Genomic DNA, 24,748 nt, shown 5'->3' on the forward strand with positions numbered 1-24,748 from the left:
GAAATGCTCATCTAGAAAGTATTTTTGTATTAAAAAGCCATTGAATGGGTATTCCTGAGATTCAGGCTGGACGTTGAAAAGTTTTGGAAGATTCATGTTCACATAATGTTTCCAAATTGAAAACAAAAGGATCGTGAAATCATCAAATATTTGGTCCTCGTCATCGACTCGAGTCTGAAAATAAATTTTTTTTCATTAACTCGGGACAGAATGTGAGTAATTATTTATTGACACATTTTATTTGTTATTCATGACAAAGTTTCCGATAGGTCGCAGTTAGTGTCTACAGGGAATATGTTTCATGTTCCTTCGTGTACACTTTCCAAGGTAAGCCTTTTTGTAGGAGTTTCCCAGCGCTGGAAAGTTTCTTGAACCCAATGCGAAATGATGTTGTCTAGAGAGGAAGCCTTTTCTTTCGCCGGTATTTTATTAGCCATTTTCGTGTGTGCTCTCGTGGGTAACTTTCTTGTCTGTTTGGCGATTTATTTTGACAAAGACCTTCGCCAGCAACACTCGAACTATTTTCTTTTTAACCTCGCCGTGACTGATCTTCTTACAGTGATCTTCGTGATCCCATTTTGTGCTGCGGCGTTGATTCAGGGGAATTGGAATTATGGCAACGCGTGGTGTCAAGCAACAGCTTTTGTTTACTACAGCTTGGCCATCGTTGGCCTTGAAAGTTTAGCGTTCATAAGTTGGGATCGTTTTTACGCCATTATCTATCCACTTAAGTACAGGGCAAAAGTAACACCCAGGAGAATCTACGTGGCTATTGTTTTCAGTTGGATATGGGCGTTTATTTTTACAATCCCCTGCGCAGCCATGGGTTGGTTTAGGTATGGAGAGTACGAATCGATGTGTACTTATAACTTCACCGGTACAGGCAATAAGTGGAAAATACGAGTCGTAATTTACAGCGTTCTAACAATTACACTCTGTATCATGATTCCATCGGCTGTGATACTCTTCTGCTATTTTCGAATAATCTCCGTAGTGCGACATCAAGGAAGACGAGTGGACACCATAACTTCGAGAGAGATGACGAATTCTAATAACTCGCGGCGCCAAGCATGGAGAAGCTGTTACAGATTTAAAGGTTTTCGAACAATAACTGCGGTCATAATTTTGTTTATTATTTCGTGGACTCCCTTCAGTGCAACTCGCTTTATTAAAACGGTAACGTGGGACCATGAATATATTCCCGCTGTCGCGGATACATTTGCAACTGTGCTGTCTTTGTTTAGCACAGCCGCCAATCCTTTGGCCTACAGCCTCTTCAGAAGGGACTTCAGAAGAGCTTTTAAAAGGCTTCTAAGACGAATATGCTGTTGTGCTAAAAGGAGAGTGGACGAAAATGAAGAGTAGATGAAGGGCAAAAGGGGTCGTGGTGAAATATTTTGATATTGGATATGGAAACACTTGAGAAGAGAAATTTAAAGGGTTTCGGCGTAGACAAACCGTGATTCAAGATGTCACGCTGTTTGAAACGCAGAATCTTTTTTTAAAAGGGAGTCTTCAAAACTGAACAAGAATATGTTACGGTGGAGAAAGGTGAACCAGCTCGATTCTCAACAAATCACCTCAGTTGACTTCAAGCAAACAAAACCGTTTTTAAATGTAAATGGAGGACTCAATATAGACACCTTTAATCATGACTAAAGCTGTGAACAGACATTGCGTATGCAGTTTAAGACGAGGAAAAAGATGAATATAACGAGTATGAGAGGAGGAATTCAGGAAAGCCACCGCGATAATTTTATCTGGTCAGGGGATCTTCAAGACTAATGAACAAGAATATGTTTTACGTCGGAGAGGAGTGAGGATCGAAACTTGTTTGAATTCTAGTTTTTTTCCCAATATTTCAAACGCCAAGAACCAAGCTGACTCTCAATCAATCACTTCAGTTGACTACAGGCACACAAAACCGTTTTTAAATATAAATGATGGACTATATACACCTTTAATTATGAGTGTAGTTGTGAATTAAACTTTAATTTTCATTGTTAGTTTGAAAAGAAGGGGATAGACCATATGCTTTTCAAGTAAACACATTGCTTTAGCGAGCTAAAGTGTTAATAGCTCTCTTTGAGAACAACACCAGTTGGCCATTTTTATCCTCTTGACTTTCGGGGTGGTAAAATTAGAATTCAGTACGACATTGTTTCCGATTCTGTTTCTTTGGCAATTATTTCCTTTATTTGATACTGTCTTGAAATTGCCTGATACTGTCATTGAAACTCAGATTCTGCCATTAAGGCGAAGAAAAGCTTGATCAGTAAGACAAAGAACTTGTCAAAGTTAGTTTGTTTTGTCTTTCAAACATCCAAAGCTGCAATAAAACTGCATCAAAACAGCGGCCGACTAACAGCCTTTTGCAAATATTTGACTTGCAGTTTTATTAATTTCGAGATATCCATCTATGAAAGAGCTCCATTGTTATTCAAATCATCAGGGTAAAGTTGCTTGTGACCTGTTTCTTGAAATTTATAAGCATTATTTTCAACTTGATTTCATTATTGACCAACGCGGAGATATTTTATGAGAAAATCACTCAAATGATAATCGTAAAAAAAAGTGATAAAATTTTATTTTATTTCCAGTGATTACCTTAACAAGACTGTAGACTTACTAAACAAATATTTCATTTTCACTTTTACATTTCATCATTGATGAATGGCTCTTTTTCCGCTTTGATGCTATGTTATTGACAGTTCATTGCAAAAAATAAAAAACAAACAAAACCGAGACAAGAAAAAAGTAGCGAAAGTATCGGCAAAGTTTTAAGGGAAGTGCTTTGACATGGAACAAAACTGCGGTAGATTTGAAGTATATGGGGTTCAGTTACCCTCTGCAGGAAAGACGAAGGATAATCAATAGAGGCAACAACAAATGGCCAATGCTTCCTCTCCTTAGAGATGACAGAAAGACGCAGGAGAGGATCAGGGAGCATGACAGGGGTATCCGACTCGCTGATGCACGGACTTCCGCCGTTTCAGAGCACGCCTACAACACAGAACACCGCTCGCTTTAGAGCGAAGTTAAGTTTATTGATCGTGAGTCCTTTTTTTAAGACAAGTAGGGTGAAAGAGGCAATCCACTTAACAAATAGATTCCAAGTTGCCGTGCGTCTATTCAGTAACAGATCAAAGATGACGTCAAAATGTGGTAAGAACAAAAAAAGTGGCACACGAGGCGCAGCTGATGTTCTTACCATATTTTGACGTCCTCTGTGATCTATTACTGAACAGACGCACGGCAACTTGGAATCTATTTGTTTTATATAATAAAGAATTAAAATATACGGAAAAAAAAGTTTTAATAATGACGTCATCTATACTTCTGTCCTCTAATAGATTATAAGTGAGAACCAACCAGAATGCGTGCATAACCGAGCTTATTATATAAATAAGAATGCACCCTAAGAACACCAAGAAGAACAATGGAATAGAAATCCCAGAAGCATGGTACTGACAATCCTAAAAACTGAAGAGCCAGGCCACAACGAACAGCTAAGGGAACATTGCGTCGAAATGCAGAACGGTTTATAAAGTGACGCGTATTTAGTCAACCATGTTGCCTGAAGAAGACTCGCAGTCGTCTCGTGCCCAGACATTCCACGGCCAAGCGGTTGTAAGTCTTGGTTATAGTTAAACGGTAGGATCTGGGTACGAAATTAGACTCGCAGTATACAGCCAAACCGTTGCAATTTAAATCTGATTTTAGTCGTGAGAAAGACGACTATACTTCATATACAAGTGATACGAGATTACGAAAAGCTTACAGAACGTTTTCCGTAGTGTCGAGGACCCAAACCAAAGGCATATCAAAATCTTAATGTTGTGATGTACCGGCGATTTTTTAAAAGCTTTCTATCTTGAACTGGTGCAGAGCCCAAAAACAATTATTGCATCTCATCGTAGATCAGCATTTATTCTCTTGACGTTATTACTTACAGAGTTTCAGTGTATTACTACATACAAAAAAATGTGCTAATGGAAAAAAACCGAAAACAAACACGCCTAACACCAGCTCCTTCAACATTCGATTTCGAATTTTAACAAATTCAATGGGCCTCTCATGGTCTCAAATTGTATTTACAAGGGGTCAAGTCACTTGAAGACAGTAAAAAGCAATGCTAAAAAACACAATACCGCATTTTTACCCTATGATTCGAATGAGGGCAGAATTCTTTAATTTATCGGAAGGTCAAATAAATCATGTGCTCATATTTCGTGACGCTCTTCAGGCCTCTTTACCTCATGCGGCTTTTTACGAAGTTTGGAGGATTCAATTCAAGCTTTCCGGGGGAACAGCATCCTATCTTGAGCTCCTTAAGCTTCAATGGATATATTTTGACAGACCAAGAAGATTTCAATATTTTGAAATGTTCTATGGATTTTCATATTCGATAGGTCTATGAAGTGGAATTAAGTTACGAATTTGACACGGTAGATCGCGCGACAGGTGCTGACTTATTGGGAGATTTTCGCTTCTAAATAGGCATTACCTTCAACTTCCTTTCTTATCTGACATTTTTGTTTGGACGACAACAAATTTATGCAATCGGACTTCCATCAAAAGTCTGAGTTACAACGAACCTCCGTAATTTTGATGTGGTTTGTTCACCATATTTACCAGTTCGATATCGTCATCATCATAGAGAATTCAATCAAGCCACCCAAAATCTCACCTTAAATCCATTAAATCCTTCACGAATTCAAGTTGATATGGTCGCTCAGGAAGCTAACCACCCACATGTTCTCCGAAAATAGTTACTAGGACAAGTGGTTCACAGAGTGCACCTCCTTCAGATTTGACATGAGCAAGAATCGATAGTGAAAGCTTTTCTTCATTTGGTGGGATGTTAATGATAGGGACATTATGGAGTCCTCAGTTTTTTTTTTCAAAACGCTCTTGGTGATGGTGGTCTGCCATCAACAGAATGCATGCATCGTAATTTTTAATTATTTTCAGCTAAATATTGCCGTGATCATTGCGCAAATTTAAAGGAAAATCCTCCCAAAGTTGTGGCTTTCAAAGTCCTCGCATTTTTCAAGACAACAAGAAAAACCTACATACAGAGCTGTGTCGTGATCCAATAAATAAATTAATTGTTGCACTTTTCTTCACGAATTCCCCACAATGAATACCCATCTTTATGAAATATTCAAATAAACAGAAGTATCTACCCACGCTATTTGCATTTTTGATGGATTTCGCGTGGTAATATTGCCATGTTTATGTGATGAGTTCTACAAAAAACACTTTGAAATCTTCCTAGTTAAACATTGCAATCTTCAATCTAAATCAAGGACAGAGAAATGAACTCTACCATTAATTCTGATAGGATCAATTCTCTCACAAAGAATAATACCATTCACATTTATTCGAATTTTTCACCGAGTGATCCTTTCCAGCGACCTTGGGTTGAACCTTCACCGAACTGGATCAAAGCTCTCAAGAAACTAAAATGGCTTTGGGAGCTTCACGTTTATGGCTTTGCAATGCTTTTTGTAGCAGTCGCATTTTACTCGGCAGTTTGCCTCATAGCCTCACACAAAACGATTTTTACCCGACAAAGAGTTCATCGCGTAGTGATGAACCTCGCTTTGCTTGTTGCGGGATTTCTTCGATCTTTGATCCTCTTTTGGGATCCTTATGCCTCCAGTAGCGACACAACAGACTTGCAGCTCCTCTTCTGCATTATTTCTTGGGGAATATCCACAGCTTGTATCACATCAAGTTTTAGCATCATGCTTCTGATCTTTTTGGAAACTACTAAGACCTCACTGGGTCCCGCCCGCCTTAAAAACTTACCGTGCCTGCTTTCAATAACTCTGGTAAACATCTTTTACTTACTGGTGTCTGACTTAGTGGTTTGGTTCCATCCTGAAGCGAAAGTGATGATCTTTACTTGTCATGTTACATTTGCGGCCTGGGGACTAGCGGTGTCAGTTGGGTATTCAGTTGCAGGAATCAGAATGTGGCGCAATTTAAAATCATCGTTGGGTGAGAATGCTTGCTGCTGCAATTCAGCGCTGGATTCCAAACGCCTAAAGCAATTATTTTTTCTAATGTGTTGGGCATCTTTTTGTGGAATGATAAAGTTCTCGCTGTCGCTATACACTGCTATCGGGGAGTATGGCGTTTTTGCAGATATCGTTTACGTTAAAAGCTGGCCTTGGTTTGCCGTTCAGACATTACTGAGGATGTTTGAATTTCTGATGGGTTTGTCTATTATCAACTTATCTTTTCATAATGTAATGACGAGAAATAACGACAAAAATACTCGAGGTGTTCAATTGGAAGAACTGAACAGGCCCTCCTATTAATCAATTCTTGTCACCAAGAAGAATTCTTGTCGTTTTGGAAAGAAGCAGCTAGTCGAAAAGAAAGGGTTACTTGAAAGAAACTGTTGTGTATACTTTGTGGGCGTATTCAAACACTTAGTATGCATAGTTGACGGTCAACCGGACACTTGAGGTCACAAGAAGTGATTAGGTTTTAAGCCCAAATCTTTGCAGGGGCTTGTCGTTTTGAAAAATAGCGCTGCGTCAGCACAATGTATGGGCGTGTGCAAATGTACCCACTCGATTGCAAACGTTGATACCTCAAAGGCATAATCCATGAACGATGAGTTTCAACGACTTGTATACTATGATAGTGCTTCGTGTTCTTAACTTATTAATTAATAACAGAAGCACCTATGACCTTTTATGTCGAATCTTTGGGAAAGCCAACTAAATGTCGATTTTAGGTGGTGCAATGATAAAAGTTGTTTTTTCTCGTCTTTTAAGTATGTCAGGTGGTAAATCCATTTTTTTTCCAACCGCGGAGCTCCAGTCGATTTGCATTGAGAGAAGAAGTGACATCAAAAGTTAACAGGTGAATTTGTTCAGTTATAAAGTCCAGCCTACTTGCGTGCCCAACAGAAACTTACCCCACAGAGCGCATAGTTTCGTGCTGCGCGAGGTGCATGCTTATCTATTGCACTGCATGTTATAATGTTAAGATGTCAAATTTCAAATCAATCATCCTAAACTTTACATGGATTTGCATCTTTAAAGGTTAGGTTTATTGATTCATCTTACCGCCAACGCAGACTCTTCTTTTTATCCAAGACTCAACGAAAATGATAATTCTTGTTTAAATAATTCAGCTGGATAAACTTTTCCCTTACGGGCTTGAAGTCACAATACATAACTGCCCTGTAGAGCTTGGATGTGCTAGATTAATCGTAAAAAAACCCATTGCAACTCCATATTTTCATTTTCATTTATGTAACTCAGTAAAAAAAGCATCCCAGAGTGTTATTAACCATAGGCATGGCTCAAAAGCGTTGCAGGACTCATTACACGTAGGTGTAGGAGCAACTTTTTAGATGATATTTATTTTGCCTGGCCTGCTTGCGATCAGAATTACAATATAAGGCTTGTATATAGGCTATTAGGAGTTAGCATATACCACACAAGCGATTACTGCTCATCTCGCGGGCTGATTGGCAGGTTCGGTAATGAATTTCAAGTACTATCCACCTCCGAGCAGCCGGGGAGACAAATTCGCGCGTAGGAGTTTAATTTCCGACTATTTTCGATATGTTGAAAGGAATAAACTAATTTTTTGGTGTGTTTGGTATATACTAAAACAGTTATTCAACTTAGTGTCAGTGAAAGTGGTGTATATTTACCGAGCCCAGAACTTAGGTGAATAATTGTTTATTATTCATTTGTTGCGATAAACTGGATTGTGCATTTGAATCAGATACACCCAATGAACTCTTTCATGACTCAATTCAAGGTACAAAGACTACTGACATATCCGTGTATGAACATATGTCAAATTTCAGTTGCTATCAATGTGAATACACCCCCTTGACATCAAATGTAAGCTAAGTGATCATCAAAATTATCTCTTCAACTCAGCGAAATTGAAACTTTTACATTTTAATTATACTTATCCGTGTGATAAATTTTCACAGATTTTTGGCTAACATGTTGCTTTTTAAATAGTAGCTGGGCTTTAAAATGAACAAATATGAAATCGTCGCATCACCTTTTCTTTCTTTCAGCAGAATTTTTTTTAGACTTAAAGAGCAACTCGGTGGTTCTTTCAACAAATAGTATGAATCACTAAAAGACAACAGGGATTCTCCGAGCCACTTTGTAAGTTCTTTTCGAGCTGCTTATTTTTATTATTTCACCAAATCTGGTTAACAGTTGCATTTTCAGAACCACATTCGCATTAAAAGCTGTCAAAATCGACAAATAATGTGAAAAATCTTTTAATTTAAATTCAAATCAACTTCCTTTTTACACATATTAAAAGTAGGAAAAAACATCCTTTTGCTACCCACGCAAACGTCAGATTACTGAATTTTATAATTTAACCAGAATTGAAAACAATCACCTTCATTTATCACTCAGCCGGATGAAGCCTTCCCAAACGGATTAAAAAGCTTAATTCTGCTCTACTCTTCCCGGATATTTGATTAAACATGTAAATCATCTTTATATGTTTTAAGCCAGAACAGATCTCAAAGATCAATACAGTTTTATCTAGGACTATTTGCTTACGGCTCACCATTTAAGCTCGCACATACTGAAGTGGCGGGCAAGGTCAAGTGTAAAATAAGACGGCTGAACTGTGGTACCAAAGTTGAGACTTTGGAACTTTGCAAACTTTGTCAGTGTCCCACCTACAGCAAACGAAAAAACATGACATCGAACTCCAACAAAGACGAAAAACCTCATCACTTTTTTTCATCAAATGAGTCGACTGGCGACAACTTACTTCGTAAGTGGGCTGAACCTTCCCCAAACTGGCTAAAAGCCATCAAGGAATGGAATTGGCTGTGGCAAGCTCATGTCCATGGTTTCGGAGGACTTTTTGTTCTTGTAGCGCTGTACGCGATTATGTGCTGTATCGCTTCTCGTAAAACTGTCTTAACACAACACAGAGCCCATCGCACTGTAATGAACTTCATTTTGCTTGTTGCGGGATTTCTTCGATCTTTGATCCTCTTTTGGGATCCTTATGCCTCCAGTAGCGACACAACAGACTTGCAGCTCCTCTTCTGCATTATTTCTTGGGGAATATCCACAGCTTGTATCACATCAAGTTTTAGCATCATGCTTCTGATCTTTTTGGAAACTACTATGATCTCACTGGGTCCCGCCCGCTTTAAAAACTTACCGTGCCTGCTTTCAATAACTCTGGTTAACGTCGTTTACTTACTGATGTCTGACTTAGTGGTTTGGTTTCATCATGAAGCGAAGGTGATGATCTTTACATGTCATGTTACATTTGCGGCCTGGGGACTAGCGGTGTCAGTTGGGTATTCAGTTGCAGGAATCAGAATGTGGCGCAATTTAAAATCATCTCTGGGTAGAACTTTCTTCAACCGAGCGTTAGACAGAGACTTCAGACGACTTAAGAGATTATTTATTCTGATGTGTTGGGCATCTTGTATAGGAATATTCAAGTTTTCGCTGTCACTGTACAATGCTATTGGGGAATACGGTGTTTTTTCCGATATTGGTTATGTCAAAAGCTGGCCTTGGTTTGTGGTGCAGTCATCTTTAAGACTTTTAGAGTTTCTTATGTGCTTTTTTATTTTCCTCATTGCCTTTAGGAATGGGAAAAATAACAGTCACACCAACCCTGAGATTCGTTCCAATGAACTGAACCAACGACAGCATTTAGAGTCGAATTTACCCAACTAAGCGGTGATTACTTAGCATGACTCAATAGGATATGAACAAACCAGTCACAAGAGAGGAAGGCTTACAATAAAGCATCAAGGAAATGATAATCAATCAACTTTACCGAGTCAAAATAAGAAATACCATTCTAAAAACTTCAATTAATTTGGCGCTGATTATCAGTGACTTCCATTCAGGTTATCGAAACTTAATTAATCATTTTACTTCCGGCATTCGTTTATCAGGTGTACTCCAAAACTCAGACGATCAAAACCTGATCATAAGTTGACCAACGGCGTCCCTCAAGGAAGTATCTTAGGCCCACTACTATTTAGCATATATACGAACGATCTTCCATCGATCCCACAGAAATGCAGCACTCAGAGTTATGTAGATGATACGAAACTCATCACTTCCTTCGAACTTAAAGACAACCTGGATGCAATTGCTGATTTGGAAGACGACTTGTTTAAAATAGGAGAATGGTGTTCCAACAACCAATTGTTACTTAACCCTGGCAAAACCAAGCTGATGATATTTGGCAGCAGGCAGATGCGTGCAAAATTGCAATTTCGCTCCCTTTCCATTATGGGTGAGGACATCGTCCCCGCAGACACCGCCAAAGACCTTGGTGTGATTTTGGATTCTAATTTAACTTACGATGAACACATAATTAAGACCGCTTCCTCGTGCATGTCCCGCCTCGGCCAAATAAACCGTGTCAAGCATGTTTTCGACAAACGTACACTTTTGATGATTATTAATTCCTTAGTTTTCAGCAGGTTATTTTATTGTTCCAATGTTTGGTCAAATACCTCAAAATGTAATGTTGACAAGTTACAGGCGGTGCAGAACTTCGCATGCCGCATTGTTAGCGGTGCGCGTAAATTTGACCACGTTACACCAATTCGCAAGGAACTAAATTGGCTTTCAGTTCAAAGCCAGCTTTACTACCGGAACGCTACTACGGCCTTCAGATGCATGACTGGTCAGGCTCCAGATTACCTCTCATCAAAATTCATAAAGCGAGCCGAGGTTAGTCGACGTAGCACCAGAAATTCGCAGCTTTTGCAAATTCCATTTTTTAGAACAGCTAGCGGTCAGAGAACATTTTTCTTTAGAACTGTAAACTTATGGAACTCTTTGGATAATTCCTTAAAACTGTGCAACTCCGTTAAGGTTTTTAAAAAACGTTTAAGGACCAAATTACTCACAGAGTTGTAATTTTATATATTTGTATGCTTTCATTTTTCTTTAGAACATTCAGATTTTAAAACATCTTTAATTCTAAATAGGATTTTTAATTGTAATAGGATTATTTTTATAACATTGTCTTTGAAAAGCCCCCTTGGGGAAAGTCAATAAAGTATGTTGTTGTTGTTGTTGTTATATGATAAATATAATATCTCGGGTTGGAAACCAGCTTTCTACAAAAATATTAATTTTAGGAGTTTTGACGTTCTTTTCAATTTCAATGCTACCCGATTTTCGAGATCGATATTGAAGTTCTTATCACGGTACAGAGATTTTAACCCTTTTACTCCCTTGAGTGACCAAGACAGAATTTTTCCTTACAATATCAGTACAGTATCAACCAGGAAAGTGATGAGAATAAAGAAAAGTATCAGTTGGAGATAATTGGTCGATCCAATACTAAATGAACTAACTGTATGGAGAATTTCAAATTTGATCTGGGAGTTAAAGGGTTAAATGGTGGCGGATGGATTTCTTCACATCGGTCATTAGCAGAAGTTCACCACAGGACAAGAATGTATTTATAAGAATGCCATACAAGTCACAACTCCACCATGCTGTAACATTGCCTTTCCAGGCAAATGGTTGATTGTCGAGTACGAATCGCGCTGTAATGCGTGTGGTATGTGCTCACTTGCCATGACAAGGCTTGCGTGACGAGCGTTTCTCCCTAGTCTCACTCTACCTTTCTTCATGGCGGGCTCCAAACCTTTCAATGAGCTCTGTATACATTTATTTAATGATCGCAAAAAGATGAACTTCACTCCTGCCTGAACAGAATAGAAAAAGTATCCAAAATTGTTGACTTTTAAATAGTTGTACGGCGGCTGCTGTAAGACTGCTCTATACGTCACACAGTAGGTCACGCTATCACCTTTTTTTCATACCCACACATTGCTCGCCCAAGATGAGCAAAGAATCAAGTAACCTACTATGATTGAGTGATATGGTGTAAGTTACAAATCGTTTTCCCTTACATGACATACCTAATGCACACGTGCACCTCCTTGTACGAACGATTTTGTGATTGTCTGGAGAAAATGTGGCTTAGGCACAGGAATGTGGTGCTTGTCGGTGATTTTAACTCGGACTATTTTCGTAGCTACAAGGGTGTTACATCATACGCCGGTAGAAGATTACAAGATATACTCCAGCAATTCAGCTATAGCGTAATGAACGATAGGAGCCAGCCAACAAGAGTTACAAGTGAGACAAAAACACTGATTGACTTGGTTATTACCAGCAAGCCGGAGATTATCAAAGGAACTATTAAAACAACTGAGTTGGGAATCTCAGATCATAAGCTGGTTCTTGCTACAATATGGTCCAAAATAAAAAGGCCGCCTCCAAAGATAGTCAAGGCCCGCACCTTCAAAAGATTTGATCAAGCTACTTTTGTGAAGGATATCGAGAGTGCCCCGTGGTCAGTATGTTCAGTGTTTAACGATCCAGACGATTGCTATTGGGCGTGGTTACGCATATTCAAAGATATCTGTCAGGTGCATGCGCCTTACAGGGAAGTCAAAATTAGGAGCGTCTCGGTACCTTGGATAACACCGCAAATACGGCACTTGATGAATAAACGTTTCAAAATGCTTAAAATGGCACAACGTCTGGGTGATCCAGACCTGTGGGCGGAGTATTCGGAGTTGCGGAATAGAGTGACACGGGAAGTGAGGCTTTCTAAGAGCAGATACTATTTGGAACTGTTCAATGAAGTGAAGGATTGTAGATCCTACTGGAGACTGGTAAAAAATGCGACAAACGGCAAATCGATTACCCCGATATTAGGGATCAGGAATGCGGATGGAAAAGTTGTCACCTCCGATCTGGACAAAGCGAACATACTTAATGAACATTTCTCAACTATAGGCGAAAAACTGGCCAACGAATTGCCGAATACCAACTCGACACAAAGTAACGTTCATGTATCTACCGTCGCGCCTTGTGTTATGAACATAAATTTATCGCAGGAGGTTATTGTTAGTTCGATGGCTAAGTTGAGAGCCGATAAAGCCTCTGGGCACGACAGAGTTGCTCCAAAACTTTTAAAGTTTGCCGGTGACTCAATTATTCCATCTTTATTGTCTGTTTTTCAAATAAGCGCCACCTGCAACAGTGTACCGGCTACTTGGAAGGCTGCAAACATCTCAGCTCTCTATAAAAGTGACGATGAAACCGTTAAGCAAAATTACAGGCCTATCTCGCTATTAAGTGAACCAGGAAAACTGATGGAGTCTATGGTGGCGTCAACTATTACCACGCATGTCACTGAACAAGGACTTGGGACCCCTCACCAGTGGGCGTATAAAAAAGGTCATTCCACCGAGCTGTTGTTAGTGAAAATAACGGATGACTGGAGACAAGCGATCGACAAGAAACATGTTGTAGGCGTGGTTTTTGTAGACTTTCGTAAGGCGTTTGACGCAATTCCCCACTCCATTCTGCTCCGAAAACTTCAAAGTCTTGGTGTAGCTGGGGACTTGTGGTGTTGGATAAGAGATTACCTCTCTGGAAGAACGCAAGTAACGACGATTAATGGGTGTCAATCTCAAGCTATGCCAGTTACTTTTGGTGTACCTCAAGGGTCGGTGCTGGGCCCTACCCTGTTTTCCATCTTCTGTAATGATCTGCCCAATATCACTGAGGGAATAGATGGTGACCCACAGCTTCACATGTACGCAGACGATACCACCGTCTATGTCTCAGCTCCGACCTATGATCTGGTGGCCTCCAAGTTGAATGAAGTACTAGCAAGGCTATATACATGGTGTTGCGAGAACTGTCTCACTCCACATCCCACCAAGACGGAATATATATTGCTTGGTGGACGCGGAAAATTTACTGGGCCAAAACAAGCTATTAAGATGGGTGATTATGTTGTCGGGGAGGTTGTTTCTGCAAGATGCCTAGGTGTTCAGATAGATAATGCTCTTAAATGGGATCATCATGTATCGGAATTAGCTAAGTCATATACGCAGAAGTTGAATTTACTTAAATCCTTGTATTTCCTTCCTATACAGGCAAGAATTGATTTCTATTTTAAGGTTATTCTGCCGTCTGTGACATATGGTATGTTAGTTTGGGGCTCTTGTGGTCGAGTATTTTTCTCAAGCTTAGAATCTATACATGTTAGAGCGGCGAAAATAATATTTAACTTGGATTGGTGTACTCCAAGCAAGGAGGTTCTTGCCACAGTAAAATGGAATACCTTAGAGATTATGTATGAGAAACGATTACTAATCTTAGCGCATCAGGCTTATTATAATCTTTTGCCACGTCCTATGAGCCGTCACTTTGAAAAGTATGTAAGTAGCTACGACTTCAGGAGGAAAATGACATTTAAGTTACCTAGACCTAAGACCGATATGGTCAAGAAATCATGCTCATACAAGTCAATTACTCGGTGGAACGCTCTGGAAAATCAAATGAGATCAATTCAAGACGTTGACGCTTTTAAAAAGTCACTCAAGTGTATTTTTAAGCCACGTATGTTATAATGATGTACTATGTAGAATTTTTATTGTTGAAAATATGTAGAAATCTTACATTAGTCTTCTTATAATTAGTTAGGAATTTAGTTTATTGGATTTAGTTAGGAATTTAGTTTTATTGTCCGTACACGACCACATCAGCTTTTGCTGAAATTTTTATCGTGTTTAAATAAATGCTGTTGTTGTTGTTGTTGTTGTCTTGAGAAGTAATGGCGACCGCCATGGCGACTGCTACGGCGGAAGAGGCAGGGGAGGAAACTTACGAGGATTTTAAAGACGAGTTGCTCCAAAAACTCCATGAGTTCAGAGAAACGAACATTCTCTGTGATACGATAATTCGAGCCCAAGGACAGGACTTCCCTGCTCACAAATGTGTTTTATCAGCTGCCAGCCCATACTTCCGGGGCATGTTTTCTAATGACTTGAAAGAAAAGGAAAGTAATCTTGTAGAGTTACAGGACATCAAATCTTCGACACTGAGTGATGTTCTTCGTTATATTTATACTGGTAGAACGCGAATTGACTCTTCCAACGCAAAAGATTTGGTGATGACCGCCGACTATTTGATCATTCCAAGGTTAAAAACGAGAGCAACCCTTTTCCTCGAAGGAACATTGAATGCTTCTAATTGCCTGGCTTTCGAATCGTTTGCTTCTCGGTACAACTGCGAATCACTAAAAAAAGCTGCAGTTGCCTATAAGATGGAAAAATTCGTAGATGTCACGAAATCCGAAGATTTCAGATTGCTTGATGTGGAGAAAGTTAAAGAACTGATTTGCATGGACGAGATAAACGTGGCCGAGGAAGAGGAAGTGTATGAAGCAGTAATGGCCTGGGTGAAACATGATCTGCCATTCAGGGAATCTTTACTTTTGGATCTCCTTAAATTTGTCAGACTGTTTTCAATATCCAAGTACAGACTGCGAAAGATTTTGGATGAAGAATTAGTTAGTAAGGACCCAATTTGCATGAAAGAAGTGATAACTGCACTTGATTTGTCCCTATTTCCAGAATATTTCCAAGACACAAAACTTAATCCCCGCCTTTCATTAGGAAAATATGAACAAGTTGTGGTCCTTACTGGTAAATACCGTAAATTTACTAACCAAAACACGCCAGGTTTTGTACTGTCTAACTTTAAGTGGGTATCCTTACCTAGAATGCCTTTGTCATCTTCTCCTCGGAGTGCTGCTGTATGTGGTGGACAATTGTACGTAATGGGTGGAAAGAACTCAAATTCAGTGTGTTGTTTTAATCCAAACCAAATAAAGTGGAGCACTCTCGACATGAAAATGGATAGCAAAAACTGTACAGTCACATCTTTTAATGAAGAGCTGTATGTAATAGGTGGAGAGGATTCATGGCATGATGTTCAAATCTATGATCCAGTTTTCAATAAATGGAGACAAGGAGTGTCAATGGAAACTGCTCGTGCTGAACACAATGCAGTTGTATTACAAGAACATATTTATGTCATTGCCGGTCACAATGGTAAGGTTTGTCAAAGCAGTGCTGATTGTTACAATCCATTAACTAACCAGTGGACTGAGATCTCAGGTATGTCTAAAGTGCGAAGGTGTGCTGCTGCTGTGGCAGTTGGAAGAAACCTTTTTGTTGTAGGAGGATTTGGTGACATGACAATGTCAACCATAGAACCTTCTTGTGAAATATTTGACCCAAAAGCTAATCAGTGGAGCCTGGTGCCTAGTCTTAGTATTCCTCGTGCTGCAAGTGGTATTGGGAGTATTGGAAACACAGTTTATTTATTCGGAGGGGAAGATGAGGAGTATCAAAGGAAGGAAGTGTCATGTTGTTTTATAGGAGAAAACAAATGGTACAACATATCAGTTATACCATCTGATGACTGCTCATTTCTGCAAGCATCATTGCTCAAATTGCCTAAAGAGTTGATATCATTTAATTCTGAAAAAGATGGAAAACTGTGAACACTTTGATAGAAGTGATCAGATCAGAGACTAGGTAATCAAAATAAAGGTTAGGAAATGCAAGCAAACCTCAAAACACAAACAGATTGCAATATATTATATAGCCATGAACAGTTAAAATTTATGATGTACAATAAGATTGTTTTCAGATTTTCTGAGTTTCACTTTGATTCCCAGTCGCCAAAGGTATCACTCCACTTAAGTTTGGGGTAGTTGCTGAGGTTTTGTAGCTAACTATTGGGGAAAGAGAAATAAACTGTAAACTTGTCTTTTTTTAAAAACAAAAAAAAAAACTTTCTGCAGTAAAATTATTTTTCTTAAGGATTCTTCTGAGTGTTATTCAGTTACAAGTACAAGCTTGATAATGTGTGGCTGCCTTATTCTACTTAAGTACTTAAAAAACTCACAGACCATGCTTACATGACAATCAATGTTTTTGTTAGCATAATTTGACAAAATTAACAAGTCAGCATAATTTAGCATGATTAATAAGTTAGTGTAATTTTTTTTTTGCCAGAGAAATGTGCAAACAGGCACCAGTAAGTAGCCCTTTCTAGTAGGAGAGTTTTATGTTAATATCTTACAGGGGTTTGGAGATGTTGGAATATTTTTATCCAATCTTCTGGACAAGACATCATCAAACATCAAACCTTAGCTCTCTTGGACAAAGCTCTGCTACCAAGCCACTTTTGGCACCCTAGCTTAGGCTGGGTCTCTTTTCTCAAACTTTCACTCCTTGTTGCCATAAAGAGAGACTGCTGATTTTTTAGCACCAATTCAGCAGCTCTATGGAGTTTCAATCTTTGTTGAATTTTAATGATATGAATTGGGTTAGAGCTCACAAAGTGTGTGGTAATCTTAAATGAAAGCAACCATTGCCAAATGTTAAGCAGCACTATGTGATGTATATTTCCATGAATCATGCAACTGTTCTATCAGGTTAAGGATTGTTTCTTGCTTCAAAAGTCTAGCTATGACATTTAAGTTTCACTTGTCTTATGTTGAACCAATTGGGTATCTATTGAATTGCTGTATATTGTTTAAATAGAATCTTTCTAGAATTTCTTTTTTTGTTATAGCCATTGTGAAAAGCTATTTTGGGCCAAGCCTTTTCAGTACAAGAAGTTTAAATCCTGTGTTAGCTGCGTACTAAAACTCTCAGCTGCCATTCCTGATGTAGAGTTTATCATTGATTGGCAATGGTTGTGGCCTTAATTTGAAGTTTCTTTCCTAGGTAATTACAATTTGCAGTTGGGACTTATTCATTATCTTTTCCTTTCTATTGTGGCAAGAGATAAAGGAAAATTAGGAGTTGACAATTGCATGGGAAAGATGTCACAAGACAAAAAGTACAATTTTTTATAACTGGATTAGTGAAATGATGTGGTGTCTAATTCATGACAGGACGGAAAATGCGTGCACTGTAAGTACCTCCCGTTGTCCCATACAAACCCTTAGAAAAGTTTTCTAAGGCTTTGTATGGGACAACGGGAGGTACTTACAGTGCACGCATTTTCCGTCCTGTCATGATCAACCATTAGAAGCAGTTCCAGACAATTGATAATGTATTTGTGGCAATATTTTTTGCTAGGCAGCTTTCTGGAAGGCCTTTATGTTAGTACAGTAATGTGCATGACGAACACTTTCTGCTAAGTGTCCTCTTTGTTTTTACACAGCCTAAACCTTAATCCTACTCAATTAAGGAAAAAAGCAGGCTGACACCTCAGGACTTATCCACCAGCCAATAAAATTAGTCTCATCACACTCTACCACTATTCGCTGAGTGCTTCAAATGAGTTCCTATTAAGAGTCAAACTAAAATTGTCACCATGCATACTAATACATTGTTTCCTCATACATGACATATCTACTACCGATGTGCTGCTTATGCATAGCCCACATGTAGCTGTACCCTCCCTTGCCAAGTTGAAAAAGAAGTGAGGGAAATTCTACAAAAAATTTGGCACTTATTGTATTCTATGGAGTCACTCTCTTGTGAGAAAATATATAGTGGTTTTTAATTGGTTAAACCTTCCTTCCTGACCCTTGGACGGGATAAACATGGCAGAAGAAGAGAAAGTGTATGAAGCCATAATGGTGTGGGTAAAAAATGATCTACCATCCAAGGAATGTTTACTCCTGGAACTGTTGGAATAAGTAAGATAGTTATATTGCATTGGAGGTTATAGAACCCTCGTGAGAAATATTTGACTCAAGCACAAGTCAATGGAGCCTGGTACCTAGTCTTAGACTTCCTCTAGCAGGAAGTGGTATTGTGAGTAACGGAGACATTGTGTGTGTGTTTGGAGGAGAGAGTGTTGTTGTTGATGATGAAGATGTATATCTAAAAGAAGACCTGGGTGATGTGCAGTGCTTTGACACAGGAACAAATAGATGGCATGGGATGTCGTTTATACCATGTGGGGGAATGCTCATATGTGCAAGCATCATTTCTTAAGGTGCCAAAAAATTTACTTATTGCTAGTGACTGAAATTTTCTCTCCACTAACAGGTGACATCATTTCTCAGGTTTTTTACAAGTTAGAATACAGGATACTTTAAGGTGGAAAGAAACCGTATATTACCGTATACGATTTATAAGACCATGTTGCTTAAAGGAGACTCGCAGTAGTCTCGTACCCAGACCTTCCACGGCTAAGTGGTTTTAAGTTTTAGTTAACCGGTAGGATCTTGGCAAAACGACTAGACTCACAATATACAACCAAACCGTCGCAATACTGATCGAATCTAAGTCATGAGACAAACGATAATACTTCATATACAAGTGGTACAAGATCACTAATAGCTTACAGAGCGTTTTTCGAAGTGTCGAGGACCCAAATCGATCTGTCTATAAAGTCGAATTAAGTTACGAATTTGACCCAGCAGATCGCGCGACAGGTGCTTAAAAAGGTCAGTATCAGGCAGTTGACGTTGCTTTATTGAGAGATTTTCGTTCTAAGTGGGCGTTACCTTCAACTTCCTGTCTTATCTGACTTTTTTCTTTGGACGACAACAAATTTATGCAAACGGACTTCCGTGAAAAGTCTGAGTTACAACGAACCTCAGTAATTTTGATGTGGTTTGTTCACCATATTTGCCATTTCGATATCGTCATAATCAGAGAGAATTAAATCAAGCCACCCAAAGTCTCACCTTAAATCCATTAAATCCTTTACGAATTCAAGTTGATATGGTCGCTCAGGAAGCTAACCACCCATATGTTCTCGTAAACCCGAAAATAGTAACCAGGACAAGTGGTTCACAGAGCGCACCTCCTTCAGATTTAACATGAGTAAGGATCGATAGTGAAAGCTTTTCTTCACTTAGTAGGATATTAATGATAGAGACATTATAAGGTCTTCAGTATTTTTTTTTGGTGTTTTTTTTTCAAAACCCTCTTGGTGATGGTAATCTACCATCAGCAGAATGAATACATCATAATTTGTAAATATTTCAGTCTATACAGCTCACATGAGTTGGTTACATGTACTTAGTCCAAAAATCCTAAATCCTTTCATAAATTATTTGTCTCTGCTGCTGCAGCATACATCCCATTTCAAGCACTTATCAAAACATTAGGCTTAGTCATACAGATTTTTTTAACTATGCTTCACAAAGCAGGCTATGCCCCCACTTTTTTTAACAGTTCAGGGAGGAGGTATTCAAAATAAAATTTGTCTAATTTCATCTTCATCTCTGAACAAAATTCTGCATCAAACCTCACTCTTTCTAAATGAAAGTCAGATTTACAATAAACATAAAAATCTACCCATTCACAACCTGTCAACATCATCTGTCCCATGATCTGGTAGTAATAGCTATGTGTTTTTTGAAGTTTATAAACCCCATTTACACATTTCAGATATTTCAGCTGCGAGATTGAATCTGTAATAGGGCACTTGATTTCCAGCAGCCCCCAGTGATTGTTTTCAGAGGGATCATAGACCCTTCGATCTGGAGAGGCAGCCAGATGTGGACATGATGGGTTGATAACAATCCCGGCAGGGAAAACATTGCAATCTCCACTGTCAGCATATGCAGACGCTGCCTCTTCTTCTGTATTTATACCATGCCTCATGGCTGCAGTTTGCACAGTCTTCTTTAGTTGCCTTGCTGCCAGTGATTCAAAGTCAGCCCTTCGGGCACAAACATCTTTAAATTTACTTGAAGATAGCCTCTGTGCCCTCAGATCATGCCACTTCTGAGTGTCAGACTGCTCCCTTGTTTCTTCCTCATATAAACAGGATTGTGCTTGTGAGACACTAAGCCCTTCAGCAAAGTTAAGTTCTGCCAAAGTAGGCACAAATGTATAATTGCTTTTAAGCAATGGTACACCAAAAGGTGGTGGCTCCTGTGGCCCCTCAACATTAATGTGAATTTTTGGATCATTGGTTGTGTTCTGACGTTGTTGGTATGATATAACTGAGCCACGAGCTACTCTCCCTAGTTTACTATTCACATAGTCCAAACTGTCAGTTTCTGGAACAATACTGTTTACTTGCATGTCTTCATATTGTTTGAATATGTCTCTCATAGAATCAATGATTTTGGGTAAACCAAAATGTTCCGGAATCGGATTATACAGAGTGGACCGTACTCCATCTAACCTGCGTATTTTCTTTTTTTGTGTTGCATCATTGTTCGGTGGTTTCACTTGCTGCACCAGCACCTCTTGCACCTCGCGGGGATTGATTCCTGCTGTCCTTTGAGGAACGTGCCATGTTTGTGGTAGACTTGTTTTTGACATGGCAGGAGGTACACTTTTTAAGCCCAGTTTTCTATAATGCTCAAGGAGGTAAACCAGCCCTATTGCATGGTTACAGAGCCCTGCACCTGCTTCACAGTTGCAGGAGGTACTGGTTACTTTAACTTTGGGAGTCCTTGATATCTCAACCTAAAAAAAATTAAATGGATAAACATCTGCTGTGAATGTGTGTGTGTATGTTTTAAGAATTAACTCTTATGAAAATTACATCAAGCAAAGTTCGAGCTGAGACAAAACTTAAGTATTATAAATAAGCTTACCTGTAACCTCCATGGTTCTTCATTTTTTCTCTGTGATTTGTAGCTTCAAGCTCTAACAATTACTTCTGTATCCTGAGTTTTTACTGAAAGCAAAGTGCGAATATGGAAGTTTAATACAATATAGATTTTGCACAAGAGATTTCGAATGGCGAACCGTGCAATAAACGAAAAAAAAGCACCATCTAAGATGCTTAAAGAAGCATGCGTAGCGTGAAATCACACCAGTGTTGCAGTTAAATTTGAGACTGAAATGAAACTTTTACCTTCGACATCGAAGATATACCCTTCGCAGAAGTTACTATAACCACGAGTTACCACCTTCTTCGGGACTTCTCCATCGGTCTCAAGCCATGTCTCGATAAAAGAGGCGTCAAAAAACGGAACATTGCGGAGAGATTTCGACCACGCAGCAGAAAATCCACCTTCAGCCATATTGGCTCAAAAAGCATGTCGTCCAGGATGCCCGTCCAGCCTCGTTTTGGTGCGGCCCTCGATCCAAGATGGCGGTGCGTGATATTGGAGTATTGACAGTGATCATTGCTCAAATTTTAAGGGAAATCCTACCAAAGTTATGGCCTTGAAAGTCCTTGCATTTTGCAAAACAACAGCAGAAACCTGCATACAGAGCTGTGTCCTGATCCAATAAATAAATTAATTGTTGCATTTTTCCACACGACCTCCCCACAATGAATACCTATCTATGAAATATTCAAATTAGCAGAGGTAATAATACCCTCCACATTTATTCGAATTTTTCACCGAGTGATCCTTTCCAGCGACCTTGGGTTGAACCATCACCGAACTGGATCAAAGCTCTTAAGAAACTAAAATGGCTTTGGAAGCTTCACGTTTATGGCTTTGCAATGCTTTTTGTAGCAGTCGCATTTTTCTCTGCAGCTTGCTTCATAGCCTCACAGAAAACGATTTTTGCTTGACAAAGAGTTCATCGCGCAGTGATGAACCTCGCTTTGCTTGTTGCGGGATTTCTTCGATCTTTGATCCTCTTTTGGGATCCTTATGCCTCCAGTAGCGACACAACACACTAGCAGCTACTCTTCTGCATTATTTCTTGGGGAATATCCACAGCTTGTATCACATCAAGTTTTAGTATAATGCTTCTGATCTTTTTGGAAACTACTAAGACCTCACTGGGTTCCGCCCGCCTTAATAACCTACCGTGCTCTAGTTAACATCTTTTACTTACTGGTGTCTGACTTAGTGGTTTGGTTTCATCATGAAGCGAAGGTGATAATCTTTATTTGTCGTGTTACATTTGCGGCCTGGGGATTGGCGGTGTCAGTTGGGTATTCAGTTGCCGGAATCAGAATGTGGCGCAATTTAAAATCATCTCTGGGTAGAACTTTCCTCAACCGAGCATTAGACAGAGACTTCAGACGACTTAAGAGATTATTTATTCTGATGTGCTGGGCATCTTGCATAGGGATATTCAAGTTTTCGCTTTCACTGTACAATGCTATTGGCGAATATAGTGTTTTTCCCGTTATCGGTTATGTCAAAAGCTGGCCTTGGTTTGCGGTGCAGTCATCTTTAAGACTGCTAGAGTTTCTTATGTGCTTTTTTATTTTCCTTATTGCCTTTAGGAATGGGAAAAATAACAGTCACGCCAACCCTGAGGTTTGTTCAAATGAATTGAACCAACGACAGTAGTTAGAGCTGAATGTACCCAAATAAGTGGTGAATACTTAACATGACTTAATAGGATAGGAACCAACCAATCACAAGAGAGGAAGGCTAACAATAAAGCATCAAGGAAATAATAATCAATTAACTTTACCCAGTCAAAATAAGAAATATCATTCTTAAAACTTCAATTGATTTGATACTGATTATCAATGACTTCCATTCAGGTTATCAAAACGCATCTAATCATTTTACTTCTAGCAGTCGTTTTTCAAGGTTACTCCAAAACTCGAACGATCAAAACCTGATCATAAGTTGATGTATTTCAAACAATGTCTCGAGGTTGGAAACCAGCTTTCTTCAAAATATCAATTTTAGGACTTTTGTCGTTTCAATTTCAATGCTACACGATCGCGATCATCGATTACAGATTGATGTTGAAGTTCTTATAACTGTACAGAGATTTTAGATGGTCTTGGATTTCTTTTCATCGGTCGTGAGCAGAAGTTCACTTATAGTAAGAATGTATTGATATAAATGCCATATAAGGTAAAATGCAAAGCACAAAATGTAAAGCACAACTCCACCATCGCCTTTTCAGGCAAATGGGTGGATTGTCGAATTCGAATCACGCGATCGTGCGTGCGGCGTTTTCTCACTTGCCGTGACAAGGCTTGCGTGACGAGCATTTCTCCCCATTCTCACTCCACGTTTCTTCATGGCGGGCTCCAAACCTTTCACTGAACTCTACATACACTTATAATAAAGTTCGGATATAACGCGCGCTGTCATTGGTTGAAAGAACATGCTCTATGAGAGTATAGAGCATAGAGCTGAGCCAAAGCTGTCACACCATCTGCCAAATTGTCCGACCTTTTCCGGGACTTTTCTCTAGGTTTTTTTCGTTAGTTGAAAGTGAAATTTCGAAACAAGCGAGCCGGGAAGTAGCAACAGGACAACCAAACAAAGGTTTATAAACATGCTAGGTGCCGTAATTGACGTTATTACAACGTGAGCAGAGACGAAAATCCTCAAAGTGAAAATGAAATGGACAGTCCAAGTTTTGAAGGTTTTCACGCTCAGTTTGATTGCAAGCTTACGAATGGTAATAAAAATCAAACACAGCTGACACTCGTATAGTATATAAAGTTCGAGTTCAAAAACAAAGTAGAACAAAACAGGAATGATAAAAAATATAGCCAAAGTGGCATAACTGTTATAATTCATACTAATCATGATGGTGTCAGAGCGACTGCGATCATGCTGAGGTCCAACGTGGCTAACTCGGAGATCGTCAGTGAAGTGAGCCTCAGAAATTACATCGACCGCCCTTCGAGTGAACAACTAAGAGCTTGCTCTGATTTCCTTTTGAGTTGAGTGGTGAGGGCCACATCAGTCACTGCAATCGAGTTTTACGGCTCTGTCATCCCGAGCAATCTTCATGTTCCGGTGAATTCGGCTGTCGTTCATTCGAAAAACTCGCCTTGAGCAGTTTGTTTGCTACTTGTCATGTGAAAAAAATTGCGTGTTTTTGTGAGCCACAATTCGGCCGAATTTTGCTGAACACTGATTTTACTTTCAGATCTTGCCCAAAATACTTCAGGCAAAAGTGTTAGATTCGACCTACCAAACTATTTAAGTTTGTAAACAATTACAGAATGTGAACTTTGATGGTTTGACATTT

General features: G+C 39.2%; 5 protein-coding genes and 1 pseudogene across 5 annotated transcripts; 5 read left to right on the forward strand and 1 right to left on the reverse strand.

Annotated features, from left to right (window-relative positions):
* Positions 1 to 260: 260 nt before the first annotated feature.
* Positions 261 to 2,757, forward strand: LOC113667032 (G protein-coupled receptor 161B-like). The gene has a single exon (XM_027182826.2). The coding sequence runs from the start codon at positions 385 to 387 to the stop codon at positions 1,363 to 1,365; it is 981 nt and encodes a 326-aa protein (XP_027038627.2). The 5' UTR covers positions 261 to 384; the 3' UTR covers positions 1,366 to 2,757.
* A 2,480-nt stretch (positions 2,758 to 5,237) lies between these two features.
* On the forward strand, positions 5,238 to 6,774 carry LOC149048212 (uncharacterized). The gene has a single exon (XM_089199403.1). It carries the CDS (start codon positions 5,322 to 5,324, stop codon positions 6,330 to 6,332), a length of 1,011 nt encoding a protein of 336 aa, XP_089055529.1. The 5' UTR covers positions 5,238 to 5,321; the 3' UTR covers positions 6,333 to 6,774.
* Positions 6,775 to 8,428: 1,654 nt separating this feature from the next.
* LOC149048213 (uncharacterized) lies at positions 8,429 to 11,091 on the forward strand. Its single transcript, XM_089200686.1, has one exon. It carries the CDS (start codon positions 8,715 to 8,717, stop codon positions 9,720 to 9,722), a length of 1,008 nt encoding a protein of 335 aa, XP_089056812.1. The 5' UTR covers positions 8,429 to 8,714; the 3' UTR covers positions 9,723 to 11,091.
* Positions 11,092 to 14,658: 3,567 nt separating this feature from the next.
* LOC149048214 (kelch-like protein 24) lies at positions 14,659 to 16,597 on the forward strand. The gene has a single exon (XM_089199622.1). The coding sequence runs from the start codon at positions 14,659 to 14,661 to the stop codon at positions 16,393 to 16,395; it is 1,737 nt and encodes a 578-aa protein (XP_089055748.1). The 3' UTR covers positions 16,396 to 16,597.
* Positions 16,598 to 19,547: 2,950 nt separating this feature from the next.
* Positions 19,548 to 21,862, reverse strand: LOC149048215 (uncharacterized). The gene is made up of 3 exons (XM_089199624.1): positions 21,687 to 21,862; positions 21,424 to 21,506; positions 19,548 to 21,292 (listed from the first exon to the last, which is right to left on the reverse strand). Exon 3 carries the CDS (start codon positions 21,143 to 21,145, stop codon positions 20,021 to 20,023), a length of 1,125 nt encoding a protein of 374 aa, XP_089055750.1. The 5' UTR covers positions 21,146 to 21,292; positions 21,424 to 21,506; positions 21,687 to 21,862; the 3' UTR covers positions 19,548 to 20,020.
* An 8-nt stretch (positions 21,863 to 21,870) lies between these two features.
* LOC149048216 (uncharacterized) lies at positions 21,871 to 24,681 on the forward strand (annotated as a pseudogene).
* The last annotated feature ends 67 nt before the right edge of the window (positions 24,682 to 24,748 follow it).

This window comes from Pocillopora damicornis, chromosome 3 (assembly GCF_964200805.1).
Source record: "Pocillopora damicornis chromosome 3, jaPocDami1.2, whole genome shotgun sequence".
In the NCBI taxonomy this organism is placed as follows: Eukaryota; Metazoa; Cnidaria; class Anthozoa; order Scleractinia; family Pocilloporidae; genus Pocillopora; species Pocillopora damicornis.